At 38.5% G+C, this 24734-nt stretch overlaps 1 protein-coding gene across 1 annotated transcript; it reads left to right on the forward strand.

Moving 5' to 3' along the window:
- The first annotated feature begins 3235 nt into the window (after nt 1-3235).
- On the forward strand, nt 3236-16855 carry LOC149198383 (histidine kinase CKI1-like). The gene is made up of 6 exons (XM_089409038.1): nt 3236-3597; nt 12586-12828; nt 12931-13665; nt 13977-14352; nt 14685-15277; nt 15551-16855. Exons 1-6 carry the CDS (start codon nt 3424-3426, stop codon nt 16853-16855), a joined length of 3426 nt encoding a protein of 1141 aa, XP_089265164.1. The 5' UTR covers nt 3236-3423.
- The last annotated feature ends 7879 nt before the right edge of the window (nt 16856-24734 follow it).

The raw sequence follows: 24734 nt of genomic DNA on the forward strand, positions 1-24734 counted from the left end.
CATTTTTTTTCCACTGGAAAAATCAGTAATTTTCATTAAAATAAGAAAATTACATATAGAAGATGCCTTGGCATTGCTGTGTTGATCATACAAAATTCACCTCACAGGGTGTTGTATCAGAGAGTATTACAAAATTGTGCTGGGTATATACATTAGTCTGGCTGTTCAAGCCTATTCGCGTCCACAAAAGGATCCTTTTTCCATACAAAATAGCCATAGTTATATACAGTTCCATCATGTCAAAAAATACTATCCATTACTGTCAGCTATTGGGACTGTTGTCCCTCTGTTCTCTCTGATCTATGTATGGCCTGTGGTAAAATCTGTGTTCTTCGGTTCCATTCTGCTCCACAATTAGCCATTCGCCTCTGGGTAGTGTCGAGGCCTCTTTGGATAATTTGTCAGCCTCGCTGTTATGTTCTCTGTAAATGTGCAAACAAGAGAAATGATTAAAAGCTGCTTTGAGAGTGAGAGCATCATGTAATATATTGCTGAGTGTGTGTGTATGACATGTAGTGACATTATTGATCCAGTTAACGACCACCATTGAATCCCCAAAAATGTTGATATTTGTATGCTGATGGGTTAAAGCAAAATGCAATAGATTCCAGATGGCAGAAAGCTAAGCATAATTATTTGATCCTCTTCCGAATCCCATTGTTACATGGTATCTGTGATTTTCATTTATATGCAGCACGAAACCCCCTCCACACCCCGCTTGGTTTGCTGCCCCGTCGAAAAATGCCCACGGGGTCGATTTGTCAATATTGGGCATGGGCTGAATGGTTCTGGGTCGAGGTGGAGGCGGGTTGGGTAGTTCTTGGTACGCAGCGATGATGGTGGCTTCAACCCGGTTCCAAGATACAGTGAGATCCTTGAAAATAGCACGATTCCGCGCAAGCCAGGTGTACCAAGTTGCTACGAGGGGGAGATTTAGAAGTTTGGAGCCTGGGTGACTGATTGTCCATGCGGACTAAGCACCCAATAGATCATCCCCAGTCCAGTTCCCTGCAATGCCCAATAGAGTGCGAATGTTGGTCCATAGGGTGTGGACAGCAGGGCAGAGTAGAAATATGTGATCCGAGTTCTCTGATGCGGCCTTACAAAATATACACCAGGAAGGTCCATAGATGGATCTGCGGGTAAGATATTCGCCAGTGGGGACGATACCTTTGAGGGCACACCAGAAAAATAGTCTGGAGCGAGGTGGAGCCTTAAGCTGCCAAATGATATGCCACCACAAATGTATTGGATCAGGGACTCTGTGGGAGATGAGTGCTCTGTACCCATACTTTGGAGCGTATAAACCATGATCCGCAATGCTCCAAATGAGTTAAAGAAATTATTGCATTATTTAAGTAACTAAATTAGTTATTCTTTTAATAAACTTTTATAATTTTTTATTATTTCATATACTATTAATATTATAAGTTTTTATTTATCTATATAATTAGTAGTTAAATACAATAAATTACTTTTATTCAAATATGGTAATAAATATAACATAACTAATTTATAAATTAACGAACTGATTTCTCTTTGTCCCTATCTAGTCTAGTTAAATATAGCCGTTGGATGATCTGCTCTCTCTATTTAACATACAGTCATGATCTGGTTCTTCAACTTGTCCTTACGATAAACCACACTTGTTGGTTCGAAACAAGTGGACAAATGAATGATGATGTGATTTTCGTAACCTCTCAATAAACTTTCAAATTCTTGAAATTATTTATTTCCACTCTTTCGAGAATAATTAAAATATGATATATATATATATATATGTTTGAAATCTAATATATAAGTAAACTTATGTGTTTAAATTAACTTTGGTATATGATTTCAAAATATTTAAATAAACTTATGTGTTTAAATTAACTTTGGTATATGATTTCAAAATATTTAAATAAGAATACCACACTCAACAAATAAATAATAAAATAATAAATCTTAGATTTAAAGATAAATTTGTGCTTATAATTAAGACTAACAACGAGAAGTTTGATTTCAACGGAGGGTGAAATTCATATTAAAAAAAATTAAAAAAAACAAAACACTTACGTCCACGTTTTGCCAAGAAGAAATAGTTTGTTGCTGCCTCGCGTATGGATTTGTTGAACATTTTTTAATGATTCCATTGCAAATAGATCCCCTGCTAAGGAGAACATTTTTGATGATTCCGTTGCAAATAGTACCCCCGCGAAAGAAGACATAGTTTGTTGCTGCCTCGCGTATAGATTTGTTAATCATTTTCTAATGATTCCGTTGCAAATATATCCCCTGCGAAAGCCATTTAAAGCTCTATGGGTCATTGTTAATTATTTTTAGCTTTGTGAATTTTAAAATAGTTTTCTTTCTTTCTCCAAGTAGAAATCAAAAACCTCACTCTACAATGCCTTCAATATAACAAAATAATTGTGTCCTGCTAAACATGATTTTTTGAGCAATTTAATGAATCAGCCTTCCCAATTTATGCAACATTTCAAGATTCTTACTGCTCTTGTTCTAGCAAACCAATGATTGATACAACATAAAAGCGAAAACATTAATTTCAATCAACCCAATGATGGCGCCCATCTGGCTGTCCATGGCCTCGTTCCTGCCATAACAGTGGTGAAAAACATTGAAACCACTCATAGGCCGTATTATTATTTCTTCTTGAATTGGATAACACACAGAATCTGGCAGGTGATTTAGTAAACAGGTGGAGGGAATTAAGGAGAAGCAAAACCTCCTTCACCACCCATACCTCCTATGTCACGAATGAGATCTGCTGCAGAACATTAATTTGGTCAGGCAAGCAAACCCCCCAACAACCAAGGCGCATGTCGAAATGATTCAATGCATTTCAGGGGAAGATATGGACAGGACGTAAACCGAATTCGGTGACATAAACCAAACATTTTCAATACGTGTCTTTCTTCCATATCCATGACGAAGAATTCCTGAGGGTAATTTTTTTATAAATGGAAAAATTTATTATACTTCAGTTGTGAAATGAGTAATAATTTAGTTATGAAATCAGTACAATCATCTCTAGTTACTAATTACGAAATCTCTAACTACTAACTAAAAGCTAACTCATCACCCTTTAATTTTTATTCAAGAAAATCCGAGTCTTATAAAATGTAATTCATAAAGCTTTAAATTTAAGTGAAGGCTAAATACAGGTAAGAAAAATTACAGCTGGGCAAATAATGTAAATATTTTTTTGATATATTAAAAAATTTGAAAATCGAATGCCTCTGCTTTGCATGTTGGAGGGAACAAAACAGGGCGTGCTTAGATCTGCACATGGATATGGTAGGAAGGAGCTCAGCGGAGGCGATACAGGGAGCGGCATCTATACAATTTGGAGTAGATAGGCTCATAAAGATCGGGGCAACCATGAATGCTCTGAGATGGCAGCGGCAGTGAAGTGTCTCAATGAATTACTGTAACAGCATCAACAATTGTGGTAGGAGTGAAGAATCTGAGACGAATACGATGATGCAGCAGGAGGATCTGATCCCAAGACGAGAAGAATTAGCAGCTACTCTCAACTCTAAGACTTTGAGAAGGACAAGTTATATTTCATTTTTTCTTTCAATCGTCTTGGAGGTGCGATTATATTTCAAATATTCCATGCTTGACATATAAATAATAATAATTTCTTTTGATACCGTCTTTATATTAAGGAAATAGTGATAATTTTTTCTGATAGCGTCCTTACTCAAGGTTTTGATGTATCTCTAAGGTTGCATGAGGTTGCATGTTCATTTTTTTACTCTCAATAATGGTCTGAGAGGACATGGCAAAATGAAAATAAAAGTTTCACTATTGCTTAGAAGAACTATGTCATTGGAAACTTGATCAGGAGATTTGTTTCTTGTTTTATTGCCTTCTTATTCTTGTTTCCCATCCTGGATATATTGCTGATCAATTTTATATGCACAAGAATATAATATATGCTGGGAGGGGGGTTCATGTTTCTTGTCCCTCGAAACCCTCTTGCCCCATTTCCCGTTTCTCGTAACATAGCTTAAAATTAAGCAGTTTTTATGATTATGCAAACTGCTAGATCAGGGAATTCAAGCTTATCACTCTTCCTTTGAATTATTTTTGTGTTTGTTGCCCGGTTTGCCATCCTTCTCTAAAGAGATGGTAGGCGCAGTTCCCAGGTGAGGCCTGCCTTTGAAGAAGGCCTCTTTTAAATATCCAGGTCTTCTTTCCACAACAGCTCCAGCCTTAGTGGTAGCTGAGCTTGAGCACTTACAGTGTGCCTTGCATAGTCTTGCCTTGATACACTCTGTCTGCTTCAATTGGGTTTGGGCTTAGGCAGCTATTAAATTCTTGGCAAACTTCATAAGGACTTTGTGACTTCTCCTATGTTCAGCCTGTCTTTTTGCATTTAGCCTTTTCTTTGAGCAGCGAATCCTTCATCTCACCCATAAAGTTCTGCAGTTCCAGTCTCTCCTCTGCTCTCTTTATCCTTCCTTGCCATATGGCATAGACTCTCCCAGGCCTCTAATTGTTTGGACGAATTTGTTATTACATTCATAGCAACTAGATAAATGTTTTTGTGGGTCTGAGTCTTTGGAGTTAGTCTTTTCACATGTTTCTCCCTATTCTATGGCATTGTTCTGTCCTAACTCCAATGTTCTGTCATACCAGGCCCGAGTGCCATCAGATAGTCCAATTGGGGTTCCATCGACCCCCATTTGATTGAGTACCATCCAGGGGCTGATATGGCCTTGGGGGCGTAATGATTGAAGACCTTGGGTGAATTACACATGAATTGTGATAACAACTAATCACATCTAGAGGACTGCAACATTAATACATTGATATTACTTAGCAAAAGGGCTAAAGAACTTCCTAGTGGTGAGTGATGTTTCATTTTTTAGGCTAATTCTAGGAAAGGCATGCATGTCATAAAATCACACAAGATAGAAGGAGCTGCAACAACTGATTGATGAGTTTGCGTAAGTACCTATCGAAAGGGCTGTCATTGAATCAGGGAGCAAGAACACATCCTTTAGTGGAACTGGGGTTTAAATTGCTTTGTGTTCCTCCCTACATATATCCCAAGGTAAGGATAAGGTAGAAAATATAATTTAGGATTTGCTGGACATGGGTCAGATAGTGCCACGTAGGAGTTGGGTTATCAACTGCAACTGAAATCAACACACCCCAACTCTTCCATGTGATCATTTATAGGTATAGCATGACACTATGCTCTCTGCTTCCAGCTAATTTGAATGAAGCCTGCTTCTGGAGATTTGTGTGCCACTGCTCCTTTTACGTAATATACTTCTGTTATGACTTTGTACACTCTTAAATTTTAATCCACTTTCTTTTTCTTTTTTCAAGGAAAACCATGTGGGGAAACACGAAGGGGTGCTTCCCCACATTCGTGGATAGCGTGCCTAAAACCTGTTAGTGTAGATTTAGCATGACTTGCCCAGGGGGATTCGAACCAGGCACCAACCATCACTTACTTTTCTTATTTACATATTACTTGTAATTTGTGTAAGTGACTAAATCGAAGGCAAAATAAAAAAAAAAAAATTCTATGGTTTTGCACTTGATAATAGAAAAGGTTGAGTCACCTGTTATTGTTTTCCAGCTCAAACAAGCAGAAATTGTCCTCAAACTTTATCTCCTTTTCCCTTATGACTTTTAGGGACTTGAGTCAACCATGGGCTGAAGAGTCACTTGCAAGAAGTAAATGATGCCACCGTGATCTAAACACATGCAGAGGACCTTAAATGGGCTGCAAGATTACAACTGGGATATTGTCAACATCAGTGGGAGTCAAGGACTTGGAATAACACCAAAACCAAGTACATCATTTATATTTATCTGCAATGTGAAACAAGATATTCCCAGTTATTTGAGCAAGTGAAACAATAAACCAATGAATCTGCAGTTACCATGCCCCACATCCAATGTTCTCTATCCACAATGCACATATGACTTTTACTAAATATTCTCTTGTTACTAGTTCTTGTTATAGTGGTTCTGCTTTTGATATATGATTTCAGATCTCTTTAAAAAGTTCTCTTAAAACATTAAAAGTGCTAAATGGTTTGATCAAAAGACAGTTTCAGGTTTTGATTATAGAAATGATCTGAGTTGTGATTTTTGACTCGCAAGTTACTTTCAATTAGAAACACCAACAGATGGTTTGTGACAATTATGGTAGCATTTGTGATTCTCCAAAGGCTTTGGGTTAGTTCAAGCCCTCAACAGGAAAATAGATTAACATTATTGCCTTGAGCTGTAAGAAATGTAAGCAACTTGCAAACTTAAGGTTTTATTTAAAAGTTACCTGTAATATGTCAAAACGACTGCTAGAATCCGAGTAAGAAAACAAGCTGCAACTTTACCTTTAAAATGGTTAATTCAACTTATTTTGACGTTTTAAGTAAGTTTGAAATCATACTAGGTCTTCCCAATCAAATATTGTATGTCCATTTGTGTCAATTATGTTCAGGATTTCAGAGAAAAGATTGCCTATATTTTGATTAAAGTCTCAGCATATTTTTGGCAATATCATGATTGTTTATGAAACTCACAGGACAGATTTATCATGATTGTTTTGTGAACTGACTAAATGGTTGCATTGGATCTATGCATATAATGTAATTATCTGTTTAAATCAATGTTTTAAGACTCCGACTCCGACTCCGACTCGGCCGAGGATCGACTCCGACTCCGACTCCGAAACGGTAATGACTCGGCCGGCTCGATTTCAATGACTCGGTCGTTGTAAAAAATACATTAAATATTTATTTTTTTTATAAAAAAAACATAATTTTAAAGATTTTAAACATAATTTTAGAGATTTTCATTCATGTTTCCAAACACACCTACAACTGGAGTCCTTGTTGGCTGTGAGACTGAGGATGGTGGATTGGGATCTGCATTCAACTGAACAGCATGTTCAAGTTCAATTGATGTCTCGATATCTAAATCTAAATCAAGATCCTCATCAAGATCAAACTCTGCTGGACGACTCTCCGCTACCCAATCTCATGTTGGATCAATGTCTTCCAACACAATGGGATCTGAATCAGGTCTTTTGTTCAGCAAATGGTTTCGTCTGAGCCGGAGGTTGTATTGGACATAAACTAGATCATTTAACCGTTTTTGATCCAAACGGTTTCTCTTCTTTGTGTTACTTGGGAGCAGGAGCGAAAATGGGAGCAGGAGCGACATTTTCAGAAGCTCCTGGTTTGGGAGCGAATCCCAGAGGAGTTCGACAACCAATGTCACTAACATCAAGGTACATGGAGGGATTGGTGCTCTTGATTAAATAAGAGTTCCATACCCTAATACATGACAAAATTCAATGGAAACATTGCAATCCTCCAATCCTGAAAAATTGATAAGTCTGCTGGATTTTGAATGAAATCTAAAATTCTACTTTCTCCATATGAAATCCAATGAGGCCGAAACCACTCTCAAACATCCTGAGTCATTTCATGGTAATGTTAAAAATTTAAGTAAAAGGATGAAAATGAAGATTAAGGAGAATGTCACTTTTACTTTAAGAATTTAAAATTACCATGAAATTTGAATAGCATATCAATAGTAGAGAGCATTTGAGTGTGTTAAATAGGGTTTGGGAGGGGGAATGGACCCCAAATGACATTTAGCAAATTCATATAACACCTTGGAGTCCAAACCAATCAGAAATCACCTTAAAAATCCATTAAAAAAATATTAAATTGCTGTTTAACGTGTTCTGGGCGGCTTTTTGTGACTCGGCCGAGTCATAACAGAAACGGCCGAGTTGGCCAAGTCATGGCTGACTCGGCCAAACGTACCGTTTCAAAGGCCGAGTCATGGCTGAGGGTATCGGCTCGGATCAACATGGCTGACTCGGCCAAACGTACCGTTTCAAAGGCCGAGTCATGGCTGAGGGTATCGGCTCGGATCAACTCGGCCGTTTCGGTATCGAAACGGCCGTTTTTTAAAACAATGGTTTAAATTCCTGTGTAGTCCACCACATTTTGTGAATTGTTCCACATTTTATAACTCAAATACTGCATTGGATATTACATTTAAAAGTATTTTCTTAGATGGCTCATGCATCGAGAGGCACTTTTCAGAAATGCTGCTACATTGGATCAAAGTTCACACTTTAATGTCCATCAACGGTCCCTCCAAAAATCTGATATCCAATGATATAAACATTATAAATATTTACAAATTTTGGGTCATGACCCAGCATATAAGACTGTAAACAGCAATTAAGAAAGGCACTACAAGGCACTGAATATATGTATATATAAACTGATGTAGATCCATATTAACCATGGTCTATCAAACACAGGGAAGAATCAAATCCCTCAAGGCGCAAACCTTTACTCTAGTTTTGCATTGTTAAAAAGTTGTGTTTCAGACAGTGTTTTACGACTCCGACTCGGCCGAGGATCGACTCCGACTCCGACTCCGACTCGGTAATGACTCGGCCGGCTCGATTTCAATGACTCGGTCGTTGTAAAAAATACATTAAATATTTATTTTTTTTATAAAAAAACATAATTTTAAAGATTTTCATTCATGTTTCCAAACACACAGCATTATAATATAGATGGAGAGCTGAGAGATTTAACTTTACCAAAAATCCATTATCATTGAGAGAAAGCTCTAAGGTTTCAGAGGCTGTCTTTGGTGAGCTTCTTCCTGTGACAGATGAATACGGTTATAATGGATTTGAGGACTTTGATAAGTACTTAAAATCTTTAATGAAAGGGCAGGATAATTCAAATAGCTCAATATCACTACCTGCTGTTGATGAAATATTTGATGCATTAGGACCTGTTTCTAGGAATGGACAAGATCATGTTATCTGGGATGATATGTTTATGCCATTGGGAGATGGAAGCAGTGCAAATTTTTCCTCTTATTCGTTTGGAGTTTCTGCTGGCACAGCAAACCCCTCTGATCCGTCCATAGATAGGAGCCTCCAGGGAGGGATTTTTTCTGAGAGGAAGTCTGAACATCTTTTAGATGCTGTAGTAGGCTAGTAGCTAACATACGTGCACCACTAAATCAGAGCACAGATGACAATATGTCAACTGAGCATACAGTCTCAAAATTAAGCAGTGCACCTTCTCTATACAGTGCCTCAGTTAAGGCTGATTCTTGTTCAACTGGACCATTGATTGGTTGCGAGCAAAAGCAATCTGAGTTTGTAGGCCATTCCCAGACTGGAGATGATGCTGATATAAAAAAATTGCAAAACTCTTTAACAGATGAATACCAGCGAGAAAGAGTTGTAAAAAGATCACTGCATGATTGTTCTTTAAAGTTTCAGCCAAGTTCCTGGGCTGAAGATTGTCATAGTGCAAAGTGCGAAAATATGGGGCTTGCTCATACAAAGAAGTCAGATGAGCCAGTCAAAGTGAATAGGAAAAGAGCCAAACCTGGTGAGACCGTGAGAGTACCAGACCAAGGCCTAAGGATAGACAGCAGATTCAAGATCGAGTTAGAGAGCTGAGAGATTTAACTTTACCAAAAATCACAAAAAAAAGTGAATTTTTTTTAACTGTTTTGCTGCCCAGCCGGAATGCATTGACTCGGCCGAGTCATAACGGACCCGGCCGGGTTGACCGAGTCACATATGACTCGACCGAGTCATATGTGACTCGGTCAACCGAGCCGGGTTGCTGGCCGGGTCAAAGTTTATGGTGATGACTCGGTTCGAAACGGCCGAGTCGGAGTCGAAACGGGCGGGTTGTAAAACAGTGGTTTCAGAGGGATTTGATCACTCTCAGTGCTTTATAGATCTTGGGTTAAGATGGATCTACACGGAAACTGTTTAGAATGAAGATATATAGCAGATCCTACCAGCTTCCATAAGTAGCTTCATAAGCTCTTGGATGCTTGTTGATTATTTTAGCTGCTTTACTAATGTTTATACTTAATGTGTTGTATGTGAATTCTTTTAAATAAAGTACCTTGATTAGAGTCCAATGTATTTCTTTCACTGGACATTATCATATTGTTAATTTTAGGTATGTTCTATGCTTAGCGCAATTTACTTCAATTTTTCCATATTAGCCCAATGACAATATTCAGATTAGCAATCACATCAGCATGATAGTAAAGTGCAGATAGAACATAAACATAAATTGCAGAAAACAAGCCAAGACAAGAGGACACAAGATGTGGTGCCAGCCAGGGACAAACCCCAATGTGGGGAAACCCTTGATCAATTCTTCTTATATTGTTTAATAGTTCAGCAGAGAGAGAGAGATAGTACAAATACATAAAACTGATATTTATGACAACAGTAGTAAGATAGCCATTCCACTAATGATGACAGTTCTGAGATGCAATCCTGAATTGCCATGACAGTCTTCAACCAATGATAGTACTGTAGCATGTCCCTTGACAGTGAAGAGCTGCTGATCTGATGAGGGCACCTGAGACTGTACTAATCTTCCTTCATAATCTCCCAACCGTCCAATAGAGCAGCTCTAAGAAATCCTTGCTATGATGCTATGGCCTATGGCCTAGCACATAGCAACACAGAAGTAAATGTCCTTAAAACAGATATATACTCATCACCAATGCTTCAGATATTAGCATCCAATCTGCATTTGAAGTTAGCATTACAAGGTCTGAGATAAGTCTGAGTGCAGACTCCTTCACCACACAGTTTTACCTCATGACTGTGACTTCCACTTGCAAGCATTCATACCTGAAACAGCCTTTACCATAGTGCTAACTTCTATAGTCAATGAGCTGTCACCTACAGCTATCTGACTATACCTATTCTTGATGAGATGAAGCTTCGTTTGACTGTATCCTAGCAACCCTTCTAGCTGTGGACTCTAGACAGTTCATAGGTCTTCCATTAGCTTGTGGCCAGACCTCCTCACAGCAGCTAAGGCTTCTCCTTACAGCGAATAATGGTTTCTTCTAGGCCTGATGTTAGAGCTCGTTTAGGACAACAGATAGGAGCCTCTTCTTAGGTCTCTTTTACTGCAGTCAGCACAGTGACTAGATGCTTCCTTTTGCTGCGGATCAAAGCCTCCCTTTGACTGCGCATATGTGACTCCTGCAGCATATAAATCACTTATTGACAGCGTCCTAGGGCACCCTAAGTGCTGCGGTTAGGAGCCTCCTCAAGCTGCTGTGAGTTTCCTTATATAGCGTGTAAGGATCTCCCTTTTCTGCGGATTAGATCTCCCTTGAGTACTGCGGCTAGGGCAGCATAGGAACCCTCATTAACTGCAGCCTAGGTGACTTCTGCCTTTGCGGCTATAGGACTCCTTCAGGCAGTGTTAAGGTCTCTTTATAACAGCGTTAAGGTCTCTTCACCATGACTGCGTTTTGGGGCAGCGTTAGGGCATTTAAGGACAGCGTCTTACGGTCTGTTATAGACCTGCGTTTAGCCTCTCCTTGCTGTGTTTCCATGACTGCATTTAGGGCAGCGTAGGGACTCCTAGAAGACCCTTTCTCCTCCACGTCTAGGGCTTCTCCCTGACTGTAATTAGGACTCTCCATGACAGCATTTAGGATCTCTCCTTGACAGCGTTAAGATCTCTCCTTCAGACTGTGTTAGGGCTTCTTCATTAGGGCAGTGTAGAGCCTAGGGCACTCCCTTTAGATCTCTCCTTCATCAAAACCCAAAACAGAATGAAGAGAGAGATCACAAGAGCATGTATAAAATGACTTGCAAGACACCTCTATTTATAGTGCAACGTTGAGGATAGATGGGGGGTAATTTGGTTGCTGGCTGACCTTGACGAATTGTCATATAACACAAATAAATTCATATCTCCATGAATACATATTGGAATCGGATGATCTTTAGATCAATCTTACACCTCTCGGCGAGAGGAATCCAAGAAAAATATCAGCTGCCGTGAATAAGAAGACCCACATGGAGTTTGGCCCTAGTTGCCAATTTTAACACATATTAATTCCCAACATGTTAGAGTTATGTTCTTAAGCTTTACTATAAGGTTTGGTTTATGAACAAATGTTCCCCTAGCGTTGCAGCCTTCTTGAGCTTCAGTAACTTGCCAGGGTGTGGTGCGTTAGTTATTAAACATTCAAATGCTTTTTGTCATATGCCTCATTATATCAGTATTATTGTGATCTTTTCAATAATTGTACTTTGTGTTCCAAGTTGAGGCCTGTCAACCAATCAAAGTAGAAATCCAATCACGTGTATGGCATGATGAAACAGCATATGCAGATTTTGTGAAAATAAACCAGAATTTAAAATTGACTTTCAAGCAACTGAGCAATTAAAGCTAGTCAATGGTCTCTGGTTAGGGGAATTTTGTGATTCTTGGTTATTAACAATGTTTAAGCTCCATCAATTCTACTAACCTATTTGTTGGTAGTTCTGAGAATGATATAAAGCAAGTAGATATTTTTCCAGACCTATTTTGAACAATTCCCGGATACGTGGAACTCTTTTACTTGTACTCTTAAGCATTGCATACTGTGTCCCAAACTATCCCTTTTTTTACTAATGACTTGTGTAAAGATTAAATCTCACTAGTTAAAGTGGAAAAGCTACTACTACTATGCTGTATGTCACATGGTCTCGTCCTTAATGTTGGGGTTATGCAGGTGTTCCTTATTGCAATTGTTATAACCATAACAATAATAACATGGTCTTTTGCATCAAAACATGCTCAACATTCAGTTGCTATTGTTTCCAATAATCTTTGTGATGAATGGCTCACATATGCCAAAGCAAGCACAAGATCAGTTCTTGAGGGAAACAATGCATCTGCAACCCATTTAGCTAATCTAATGGTGTCATCTGTACTGAAGGGAAGCTTGTCTTCATATTCAACATTAGAAGAGCAGGTTTGTGTCTTTGGGCCAATCATTTCAATTCGGAAAATGGGACAATTAATTATGGTTATGAATTGATAGTAAAAATCACAATTCTTTTCCTTATTTTTTCAGGTGAAGCCTGCACTTTTCCTAGTATACTCAACTAATCCATACACAACACAAGTTTTCTTCATGGGAAAAAATGGATTACTTATCTCTTACTATTCAGATTTTACTGAGACATTCATCCTGTTTGCAAATACAACCAATAATTCAAAGAGCAATGTATTAGCTGAAAGGAGTCAAGGATATCTCTGGTATCGTCAGTCAACTACTTTTAGCACAGGACAACCAGTAGGAGAGGCGATTCCAACAAGTGCATATGCTTTCTGGGAAACAAAATGGTTTCAAGATGCACTCTATAGTGAGCATGGGCTCACTACTTGGGGCTTGACATTTGGTCAGTCTAAAGAACTCTTATTCCTGTCATTGGCTTCTGTTAAAGATTCATCTAATGCAACTCCATCTGGTGTTGTGGCTTTAGGAGTGCCAATGAGTAGTTTAACAAACATCATAATGCTATTTGACCTTCAAGGTATTGATATGTATCTAGCCACAGAAGATGGGTATTTGCTTGCACAAACGGGATCTACTTTCCATGTGGAAGGTGATGTAGACAAACCTATACTATTGGAAGCTACAAAATCTAGTAATGTTGTGGTGGCAGGAGCAGCTCTGTATCTCAAAAGTAAATTGGATAATATATCCAGATTGGGCAACGAAACTTTCAGGACCTCTGACGCAAGAATTCAAGGTGCACAATATACGTTATCCAGTGCCCCACTTCATCTGGCTGGAAAATCCCTGGTATTTTATTTCTTTCTTTGTGACAAGTTATAACCTTTACATTTTCTAGAATCTAGAAAAGAGATTATTTCTCCAGAATTGAGTTGTACAAACATTATTTCCTACATAGATGTACACAAATTTGGTGGAAAACAATCAAATGGCAGATTCCTCGTGTACTGTACGAAGACGCTATTTTACACTCAAAAATTTTCATTTTATCTTTTTTCTAGGGGCTTGGAGTTTAAATGACTTTGCCTAGGATGTGCATTTCCATCTCCTGCCATATATATTTATTTATTGCTTACTAATAAGTCAATTTGTTTGCACAGGTATTTGTTTTGATTATTCCACATAAAAGCATTTGGGGTCCCATGACAAGTCAGAGTCAGACAACATTGATTCTTCTAATCACATTGGCGGTTTGCATGTTCCTTGTAAGCTGTCTTTTCATTTTTTCACTTACAAGAGCTACAAGAAAAGAGATGCACCTTTGTGCAGGATTAATTCGACAACTTGAGGCAACAAAGCAATCAGAGAGAAAGAGTAACCATAAAAGCATTGTTTTTGCAAATATGAGTCATGATCTGCGGACATCCCTTGCAGCTATCATTGGCCTCATTGATCTCTGTCGTTATGATGTTGCTAAAGGGTCAGAATTGGAGGCAAACCTCTTCCAGATGAATACTTGTGCAAGTGATCTACTTGGTAAGTCCTTAGTTGTGGTAGTAGTAATATGAATGGAGTTGTGTTGTGTGGATGATACAGAAATAGAATTATGACATGTTAGTTTGTAAATTTAATCTTGTGGGACATAGTTCTATGTTATTTCTTGTAATATATAAATTGAAATTGGTTCAAATTACCCTGCCCTAAACAGATTGTTTGTCTATTACAAGTTGTTGAGATCTTGATTCCCATTTTATGTCAAAATCAGAATTGCAGGAGCCTTTCGCAATGAAATTAATTTTTTCTTACATAGAAGTTGTTTGGAGTCCTAATTATTGCCATACTCTTGTCAATGTATGCTTATTTTACAGGGATATTGAATTCAATCTTGGATATAAGTAAAATCGAGGCTGGAAAGCTGCAGTTGGAGGAGACTGACTTTAATATTGTTCAGGTGCTGGAGGAAGTTGTAGATATGTTTTTTGTTGTGGCACTAAAAAAAGACATAGAAGTTGTATTGGATTTATGTGATGAATCTGTACAAAAGGTCTCATGGGTTAAAGGCGATGTAGGCCGGTTAAAGCAGATATTGTCTAATTTACTAAGCAATGGAGTGAAGTTTACAACTGAAGGTCATGTGGTATTACGTGCTTGGGTTAAGGAAGTAGCCCATGGCAATTTGTCTGTTCATAAGAGCCAGAAGGGTCACGTCCTCACGTGTTTGTGGAATTATATGTTCAAATGGTTCCTTAAGGATGGTGAGGCTTACAAGCAAGTAGACACTTTTTCTAAATTTCATACCAATCCAAACTATGTTGAATTTGAGTTTGAAGTAGACGACACAGGAAAGGGCATCCCAAAGGACAGACGCAAGGCAGTTTTTGAGGAATTTGTCCAAGTTGATAAGTTAACCTCTAAGATGCATGATGGAACTGGTTTGGGTCTTGGTATTGTTCAATCATTGGTAAGCAATGGTGATTGCTTTTTTGGTCTTGCTGTGCTTTGTCATGGTTTTCAAATTTTTGGATAGTGTGCATACCATTTTTATGACTTTTCAAAATAAAAGTTATAAATATATGATCATTTGATATATGTTTCATATTTCATGTCTTTATCAACTTTTCCTTTCTTTAGTTTACCTCCAGTTGATATGTCAATATATATGCATCTCAATAATTTGTTGGAAGAATATGAATGGTACTAACAATGTTTACTATGATTCCATTTCTTTCGAAAGGTGCATCTGATGAGTGGAGATATTAGCATCATTGATAAAGATGAACCCGGGGAACATGGGACTTGCTTCAGGTTTAACCTTTTTTTCAAAAGAGCTTCTAAGAGATATACTGTAGAGAAGAGCACAAATGAAGTGAATCAGTTAGGTATCCATGCGCTTGATGGTGCTTCTTTACAGGATACATTTGGTTCAAGTGGCAGATCTGCCATTCAAGAATGGCAACAAGGATCAAAGTCCGATTCTTTCACAGCTAGGATTCCAGGGGCAGATTTCTGTGAAAGTACTCCACATGTAGAAGGTGTCCATGCAATACTTGCCATGCATGGGGAGGCAGGAAAAAGCATTTTGAAAAAATGGTTGGAGCGGCGAGGTGTACAGGTTTGGATGTTAAATCAATGGGAAGATCTTGTTCCAACACTTGAAAACTTAGGACATGATATTTTCTTCAATAGTTTTAGATCGTCTAGTTCTTTTGAGTTGGTTTCTCCAGAGTATCACTTTAGTGATATATGCCTTGATTATGGTGTTGAGCAACCTCCTACAGCTGGTTGTGGTTCAACAGTTGAGAATATCAAACAAATAGAAATGGAAAGAGTAGGTACTTATCTGTTAGTTTTGTTGGACATCAACATGATTGTTGGACCTATGGAACAAATGTCAATGCTTTTAAGTAAGTTTTCTGGAAGTGGACAGATTCCTAACTACAAGGTAGTCTGGCTAGCTACTACAAATACTTCAAGTATGGATTTAGAGAAATTGAAGAGTGGAATGGTTCCATGCGACCTAATACTACATAAACCGATTCATGGCTCTCGTCTTCATGCTGTTTGGGAACTTTTACAGGAACTTACTATGAAAAGGATGCCACAACCTTCAGAAGTTAAAGCATCATCTGTTTTGCAGCAGAAGCGAACAAGTGATGAACCTTGCAGAATTGAATCCTTTTATAAAACTGCAATGGGTTTGGACAATAGACAAGATCAAGGCCGGTTGCAGTTAGTATCCACAAAAGATGACAAGAAATTGAGACCTCTAAGTTCACTGGTTGGCATGCATATTCTGGTTGCTGAAGACAATGTTGTTTTACAACGACTTGCACAATCTATGCTTAGACGGTTAGGTGCCACTGTTGAATGTGTTTATAATGGGGCAGAGGCTGTGCGATTAGTTTCCGAAGCTCTTCATAATAATATGAAGGCCAAAAAAGGAAACAGTTCATCAGAACAGCTGTCACTGGAAGCATCTGTTCCGGCAAAGCCCTGTTGCTTTGATATTCTTCTAATGGACTGTGAGGTAATTGATTGAAATCGCACATCAAATTCATGTATTTCTTTACACTTTTTCCAACTTTATGTTTGAAAGAAAAGTCACACTCTAAGCATAGGTCTTTATAACATGAAATATAGTTGTAATTACTCTTGAAACATCAAGGTTATGCCCACAGTGAAAATCAAGGTTCCCAAATAAAAAAATCCTTGGAAAATAAGTAAACATTCGAAGGAAAATGTCAGAAGATTATTGTTATTCAGTTGAATTTTAATGAGAGATGAGTATGACTAGGAATTGATGAATGGAAGTTACTTTGTTTGGTAGCATAGTCATGGTAAGTTTAGCTTAGACATTTTTTTTTGTTAGGGGTAAATTCAGTAACTAGAACATATAATCATTGCTGCCACCTATTACTGCCTGAATTAGTAGCTTCAACAAGGTCCATTCAAGGCACTAAGCGGTAAGTGGATAGGAGATGTACCCACTGTCACATTAACGCAATATCCTCTCACCTTAGGCCAACTCCTACAATGTCACAGGGCTATCCCAATCTACACACACTTCACAACAAGCCTAACTGACCAGTGCCTAGAAACACTGAATATGATAGAGGTTAGGAGTCAATTGAAGCAAAATGCTTAGTCTGATATATGAATGATAATTTCAGAAAATACAAATCAGCATGTAAAACTCTCGCAAAATACACAATAGATGGTTACCTTTGGTGCTTAGGTATATCATCAAGTGGGATGATTGTCCTTGTTTGCCACTTGATTTATAACCTGATTTGGACAGACTTTTTTCTTTTTCCGGAGAAAAAAACTGTAATTTTTATTAATAATAATAAAAATTACATTTTGTAAACACACAAAGGTGTTTATGCAGATTGGTGAGGAACAAGCACATCATGATAATGCTGAAAAAACATCAGGTCTTGGGTCGATAAAGGCACAGATCCCCAAATACAAAAGACCGAAATGTTCAGCATCAAAATGGGCAGATTATAACAAGTTATGTACAATAATGTTCATAGATATAGTCTAATAGAAAAAAACAGTCAACTGCTGTTGCAAAAAGAACAAAAAATAGAGCCTAGACCCATAGTTATCCCCGTGAAGTGGGAGAGATGATCTGTCTGAATTGAGCATCAGAGTAATGACTGTATGCTAGCGTAGAATTGTGTTAAGTTTAGGTATGTTCTATGCTTAGAGCAATTTATTTCAATTTTCACAGTTAGCTCAATATCTTTTCCAGATTAGCAATCACATCAGCATTAAAGTAAACTGCAGATAGAACATAAACATAAATCGCAAAAGACAAGCCAAGACAAGAGGACACAAGATGTGGCGCTAGCCAGGGACAAACCCCAATGTGGGGAAACCCTTGATCAATTCTTCTTATATGTTCTTCAATAGTTCAGCAGAGAGAGAGAGAGAGTACATTTACAACAAAAATCAACACTTTGACTTGACAAGATAAGAACATAGATCTTCTCTAAGAAGATGCCTTGTGAGGTAACTGATATGGACTCATGTGATTCCATCACCCTATCATAGTGCTGCACCATCATACCATGCCCATCATCACAAAGCTGCATCACTGCTGAGCTGTACCTCATCATGTTGTACCCATCTTGCTGCTCTTCATCATCATGCTGCACACATCATGCTGCTGCACCGTATCATCATGCTGCACCTCCTTGTGCTGCATCTTCAAACTGTACCTTACTGTGCCCATCATGTTGCATCCCCTTGTGCTGCATCTTCAAACTGTACCTTACTGTGCCCATCATGTTGCATCCCCTTGTGCTGCATCTTGATACACTTATGCTGCACCTTGATACACTTGTGTTGCACACCTTGATACACATATGCTGCACCTTGATACACTTGTGCTGCACACCCTGATACACATATGCTGCACCATAACTTCTGTCATGCTGCCATACTGCCTTAGTCATGCTGCCACACAGCCTTAGCAGCTGCCACACAGTCTTAGTAGCTAGATAGACTATGATCCCACAGTCCTAGGAAACACACAATGCTGATCTGTGTGTTATAGGAGCTAGGTATGGGTAGCAGTTCCTTTATCTAGACTGCTGATAAGAACCTTTTGTGACAGCACATAGGATCTCCTCATCTGAAGAGACCTCTCTCTTTAATTTGACTGGTCTTTAGGACAGTGGACAAGATGTGCACCTAAAACACAACTGAAGTGAAAACTTCCGTAATAAACATAAATAAATAAATATTTTATTAATGATTAAATGATGATTGTTTACAGTGAGGGTCCTTGGCTTATATACTGCCATGGGCACCCTTTTGGGAAAGGGCATGATCTTATGATCGTGCCCTTTCGTCTAATTAACCTAAAATTAAATAATTTTTACATAACATTGCCTTCCTCTCGAAAGAATGCTTTGTCCTCAAAGCATACGTAACGACGGATGTTGTTGACAAAATGATTCATTCTCCCAAGAAGCTTCTTCTTCGGGTAAGTCCTTCCACTTGATTAGGTATTCCTTGATTGTACGATGTCGAAGCTTTCTTTCTCTAGTAGATAAAATACCTTCTGGTTCTAGAATGACCCTTCCCTCATCATCCAGGGATGGAAGCGTTGTTTGCGCTGATTGATGGTCGCCTAGTGCCCTTTTAAGGCAGGAGACATGGAAGACATTGTGAACACGACTTTTCTCTAGAAGGCTTAAACCATACGCAACTTGGCTGATCTTTTTGTTGATCTGATAAGGTCCGTAGAACTTTGGTGCCAATTTGTTTTTTCCTTTCTGTTTTAAGGACAATTGTTTGTATGGTTGGAGCTTGACAAACACCCATTCTCCGACTTCAAACTCTCTTTCGGTTCTGTTTCGGTCTGCTTGTTGCTTCATACGATTCCTCACATTATTCAAGTTTTCTTTCAGTATTTGGACGATTTTTTGGGTTTCTTCTAGTTGATTTTTAACAGCAGGTAGATTTGTCTGGACAATAGCTAGATCCTTCCATTTTGGGGGTTCATATCCATACAAAGCTTGAAATGGCGTCATTTTTGCTGACGTATGATAAGTAGAATTATACCACCACTCAGCGAGATGCAACCATTGAGCCCACTTATTTTGTTTTTCTGTAGTGTAGCAATGTAGGTAGGCCTCCAAACATTTATTGACAACCTCTGTTTGTCCATCTGTTTGAGGGTGATAAGCGGAACTCATATTTAGGTAGGTTCCTATGTGGTTGAACAACTCCTTCCAGAAATTACCCTTGAATTTGGCATCTCTATCACTCACAATGACTTTCGGAAAACCATGTAACTTATATATATTTTTGCAGAATATTTCAGCGATTTGTTTAGCTGAGTATGATTTCTTTATTGCCATAAAGTGAGCATATTTGGTGAGTCTGTTGACCACTACGAAAATCTTGTCCTTGCCTTCAGATACGGGTAATCCTTCAATAAAGTCCATCGAAATGTCTTTCCATTTTTGGTTCGGAATGTTTAAAGGATGAAGTAATCCAGGTGTCGTAATATTTTCACTTTTATTCCTTTGACATGTGTCACACTTTGCTACATACTTCTGAATATCGTGACTCATTCCTTTCCAAAAGAAGGATTGACGTGCATTGTAGCAAGTCTTAAAGAATCCTACATGTCTGGCTGACGGTGAGTCATGTGACTCCTTGAGTATCTTAAATTTAAACTTGGAATTGGCATTTTGATAGATTCTTGCCTTTTACCATAGAATATCATTCTTCCATTCAAATTTTGAGTTGTTGGGAAGGTTATTGATTATCGCCGTTATTTCTGGATCCTTGGCATACTCACTTCGAATCTCGTTAAGCCATTCAGGAGCAACAACCGAGATTGCAAGTAGTGTTGGTTCTTCATCTTTCCTGGATAGGGCATCGGCTACTACATTGTCTTTTCCCCTTTTAGGTAGTATTTCCATGTCAAAGGCGACAATTTTTTCAATCCATTTTTGTTGTTCTTCGGAAAGTGTTTTTGTTGAAGGAGGTGATGGAGACTATTATGGTCTGTTCGAATGGAGAACTTACTTCCCAAAAGATATTGCCTCCACTTAGCTAGTGCGTGCATAATAGCGAGCATTTCCTTGTTGTATGTGGACTTGAGGTGTTCTCTTTTATTGAATTTCCTACTTTCAAAAGCTATTGGATGCCCTTCTTGCATTAACACTGCACCTATACCGAATCCAGAAGCATCACACTCAATGATAAATAGTTTAGAAAAATCTGGTGTTGCCAATACGGGGGCATTAGACATAACTTCCTTTAATTTTTCAAAACACCTTCCTGCTTCCTCATCCCATAGAAATGAATTCTTCTTTAAAAGGTTTGTCAGAGGCGCAGTTATATGTGCGTAGTTTTTAATAAACCTTATGTAATATCCAGTCAAACCTAAGAACCCTCTTAGCTTGGATATATTAATAGGTTTGGTCCATTCTTTTATAGCTCTGATTTTATTAGGGTCCACCTTTACGCCTTCATGGGATACAATGTGTCCAAGGTATTCTACTTCTTCCTTTCCGAAAGTGCATTTGGATTTTTTTGCATAAAACTGATGCTATTTTAGTAGTGTAAGAACTTTATCCAGATGTTGTAAGTGCTCCTTCCAAGTTTTACTGTAAATTAAAATATCGTCAAAGAATACTAGTACAAACCTCCTAAGATGTGGACGAAATAATTCGTTCATAGTTGCTTGAAACGTTGCTGGTGCATTGGTTAACCCAAACGGCATTACTTTAAATTCATAGTGACCTTCGTGTGTTCAGAATGCCGTTTTTGGTATATCTTCCAACTTGATTCTGATTTGATAATAGCCTGATCTTAAGTCCAATTTTGAGAAGTATTTTGCGCCATGTAGCTCCTCCAACATTTCGTCAATAAAGGGAATTGGGAACTTGTTTTTAATTGTTATTTTGTTTAATCCTCTATAATCAATACATAGCCTGAATGAACCATCCTTCTTCCTTACCAATACCACTGGAGCAGCATACGGACTTTTACTTTTCGAGATGATCCCACACTTTAAAAGGTCTTGGATTAATCTCTCAATTTCCGTCTTTTGGTGATGTGGATATCGGTATGGCTTGATGTTGACGGGGTCTGATCTTGCTTTGACTTCTATTGTATGCTCAATTTCCCTGTTAGGAGGCATTTTCATAGGTAGGTCTTGAAATACTTTTTCATGCTTCTGAATTAGATCTTGTATCTCTGGTGACTCTTCACTGATCATATTTGCAGATAACATTTCTAATTGGTGACATTGTACTACATAAGCGGGTGCTCCTTTTCGAATCATCTTCATCATCTGAGATGATGATACAATTTGATTCTCTGGTGCTTGGAATCTGTGTAATTTATACCTTTGGCCTCCCCATTTAAATCTTATGAATTGTACTTGATGGTTGGCAGCATAAGTGCCTAGAGTTCGTAGCCATTGGATACCTAAGACTACATCTACTCCACCTAATGGTATCGTGAAGAACGGAGATTCTAAATTAAAGTCTTGAATCTGCAATTTGACCTTATGGCATTTCCTTACTTTTTCAATCTTCTTACCGTCAGCTATCATCACGTTCATGTTTGATAAGGGAAATGAGAAAATATTGAGTCTCTTTGCCACGGCTGCATCTAAAAAATTGTGGGTGCTACCAGAGTTAATGAGAATCACTACGTTGTTCTTCTTTATATGTCCTTTCAACTTTAAAGTCTAATGTTGTGATATACCTGTCATAGCTGATAGTGACACTTGCGGAATACTTCCGTCATCTAATTCTGGGGCATCTTCCGTTTCTCAGGAGGAAAAATCGATTGAGGAGATCTCTTGTAGCTGAGGGGTAGGGATAACAAATTTCGGAGAGAAATATTCTCATCCGAAGATACATCAGCAGAGAGAGGCAATGAGTGATCTAGAAGCCTTGACGCAAATTTTGACGTAGGGCCAGAAGGGCCATGCAGAAGCAACATAGAGGGAGAGAGAGAAAGTCGAAATTCAGAGAAGAGGGTCAGTTTCAGCAACCGGAAGCCAGGGTGTGAGACCGGGAGGCTGAGAGCAGTGACTCTGGGCTATTGATCGATTCCCCAGTTGGGTGACGATGTACTTGAGAGGGTTGACGCTAGGATAACGTAGAGCCTGCTAGGGCACCTCATCCAGCAGTCGGAACAATCGAGACTTTTTCTCAGTGACTGTGTGAGGTAAACTCACAAAGCTTCTGCCAGTATTTCTCTCTGTAACTGAATAACCTTGTGAAGTATTCAGTGATGAATTCAGAATTTGCTACTGCTTAATAATAATAAACCCTCAGAGATGCTGCACCGGTTTTCCCGCATTGGGTTTTTTCGGGGAATATTGTCCAAAAATAACTTTGTCCTATGTGTTTCTATTTTCCTTGCTCAGTTTCTATGTTTCAGAATCATATTTAAATTGGTGTAGGCTGCTTGAGTAATTTACTTCAATATTGCATGAAGACATCTGAAATAAGTTTGTAACAAAATTTACAATCTAGGTGAAGTAGATCCAGCTGATTGCAATAGGATTCTTGAGATTGTTAGATCCTAGAATTTTTCACAAACACGATTCCAATCTGCCCTCTAGCTGACCATTCGTCCATCAATGCATCAACACGTAGGGTCTTCTTCCGATTTGTTCACAACTTATTTGTGAACAAATCTAGATTTCCCACTACTGCTCCTCAACTCCTTTGGGACTTCTTGCCCACTAGCTGTTCCTTAGTCCTTCAAGGACACAACTCTTATGGACTTCTTCTCACTAGTGCCTTCCTGTGCTACCTAATGAAGACACACTTAGGGCATGGAGGGCTACCACCTATCACTGTAAAAGGTCCTTCTCCAACAATGAACTTGGGCTAGTCAAACAACTCTCTTTGACCTCCTCCTTCTGTCCTTCAAAGATATGTCTATTGAGCCAAAGACGTTCTTGCCAGCTGATCTAGGGATACTAAGATCATCCAATTAATGCCCTCCTTACAGCCTTAGGATGACCTTCAAATTTTATCCAAACTAGACTCTATCCTTTGGCAAACAACATCAAACAAGGAGAAACCTCACCATACCTTATCTGCAACTTTTTTCTGCTTATTTTGACTTGGGCTCCAGTCCACTTGACTGAGGTTGTTACTTTTAGATAACAATAGTATGTTCTATGCTTTAGCACAATTTACTTCAATGTTCCTTATCATCGCAATGACAATTTCCAATTATCTTCAGTAGCAATCACATTAACTTATACACTTTTACAGTAAATGCAGATAGAACTTAAAAACATATGCAAAAGACAATCCAAGACAAGAGGACACAAGATGTGGCGGATGCCAGGGACAAACCCCAATTTGGGAAAACCCTTTGATCAATTCTTCTTATCATTCTTCAATAGTTCAGTAGAGAGAGAGAGAGATTACAAATATCAGAAATACATGCCCAAAACAGTTATGCAAAATCAGCAGTAAATGTAGCCCTAACTAGAAAGTCAATGGTGGTCAAAGTTGCCCCAAAATGTCCTCAAAGCAACTCGGTTAACAATAGAAGAATGGGGCCTGCCAAGGGAGTCAAAGTGAACCCAAAAGCTGCTCGGTCAACCCAATCAAAGTTTGCTGTAATTTTGCGGTCAAACCAGAAAGTCAATGTAGTAGTCAACTTGGTCAAACAGTGCCCAATCACCTCGAAATCCACGCCAAAGAATGCACAGCCTGCAGAAATCAAAATTATGCCCACAAAACAGAAGTCAACATTGGTCAAATACTCCAAGTCAACATTGGTCAACGCATGCCCTAATCCTTGAAATTTTCGACCTCCAAAACTAGTCCAGAAATCTGCCTTTCTCCACACGTGTGAAGTAGAGAGCCTCCAAGTTGTACAAACCAATCAAGAGAGGAGAGAGAAGA

The sequence above is a fragment of the Pinus tabuliformis genome, chromosome 2_2, assembly GCF_031772625.1.
Source record: "Pinus tabuliformis cultivar Carrire ecotype Pingquan chromosome 2_2, CPIR1, whole genome shotgun sequence".
NCBI classification, from domain to species: domain Eukaryota; kingdom Viridiplantae; phylum Streptophyta; class Pinopsida; order Pinales; family Pinaceae; genus Pinus; species Pinus tabuliformis.

Bases quoted from the DNA above. Each gene is read 5' to 3' on its own strand.
- LOC149198383 (XM_089409038.1), top strand. From the start codon at position 3,424: ATGAATTACTGTAACAGCATCAACAATTGTGGTAGGAGTGAAGAATCT. The intron at 13,666-13,976 runs GTATTTTATTTC...TTGTTTGCACAG, and splicing joins ATCTGGCTGGAAAATCCCTG to GTATTTGTTTTGATTATTCC. The intron at 14,353-14,684 runs GTAAGTCCTTAG...CTTATTTTACAG, and splicing joins TTGTGCAAGTGATCTACTTG to GGATATTGAATTCAATCTTG.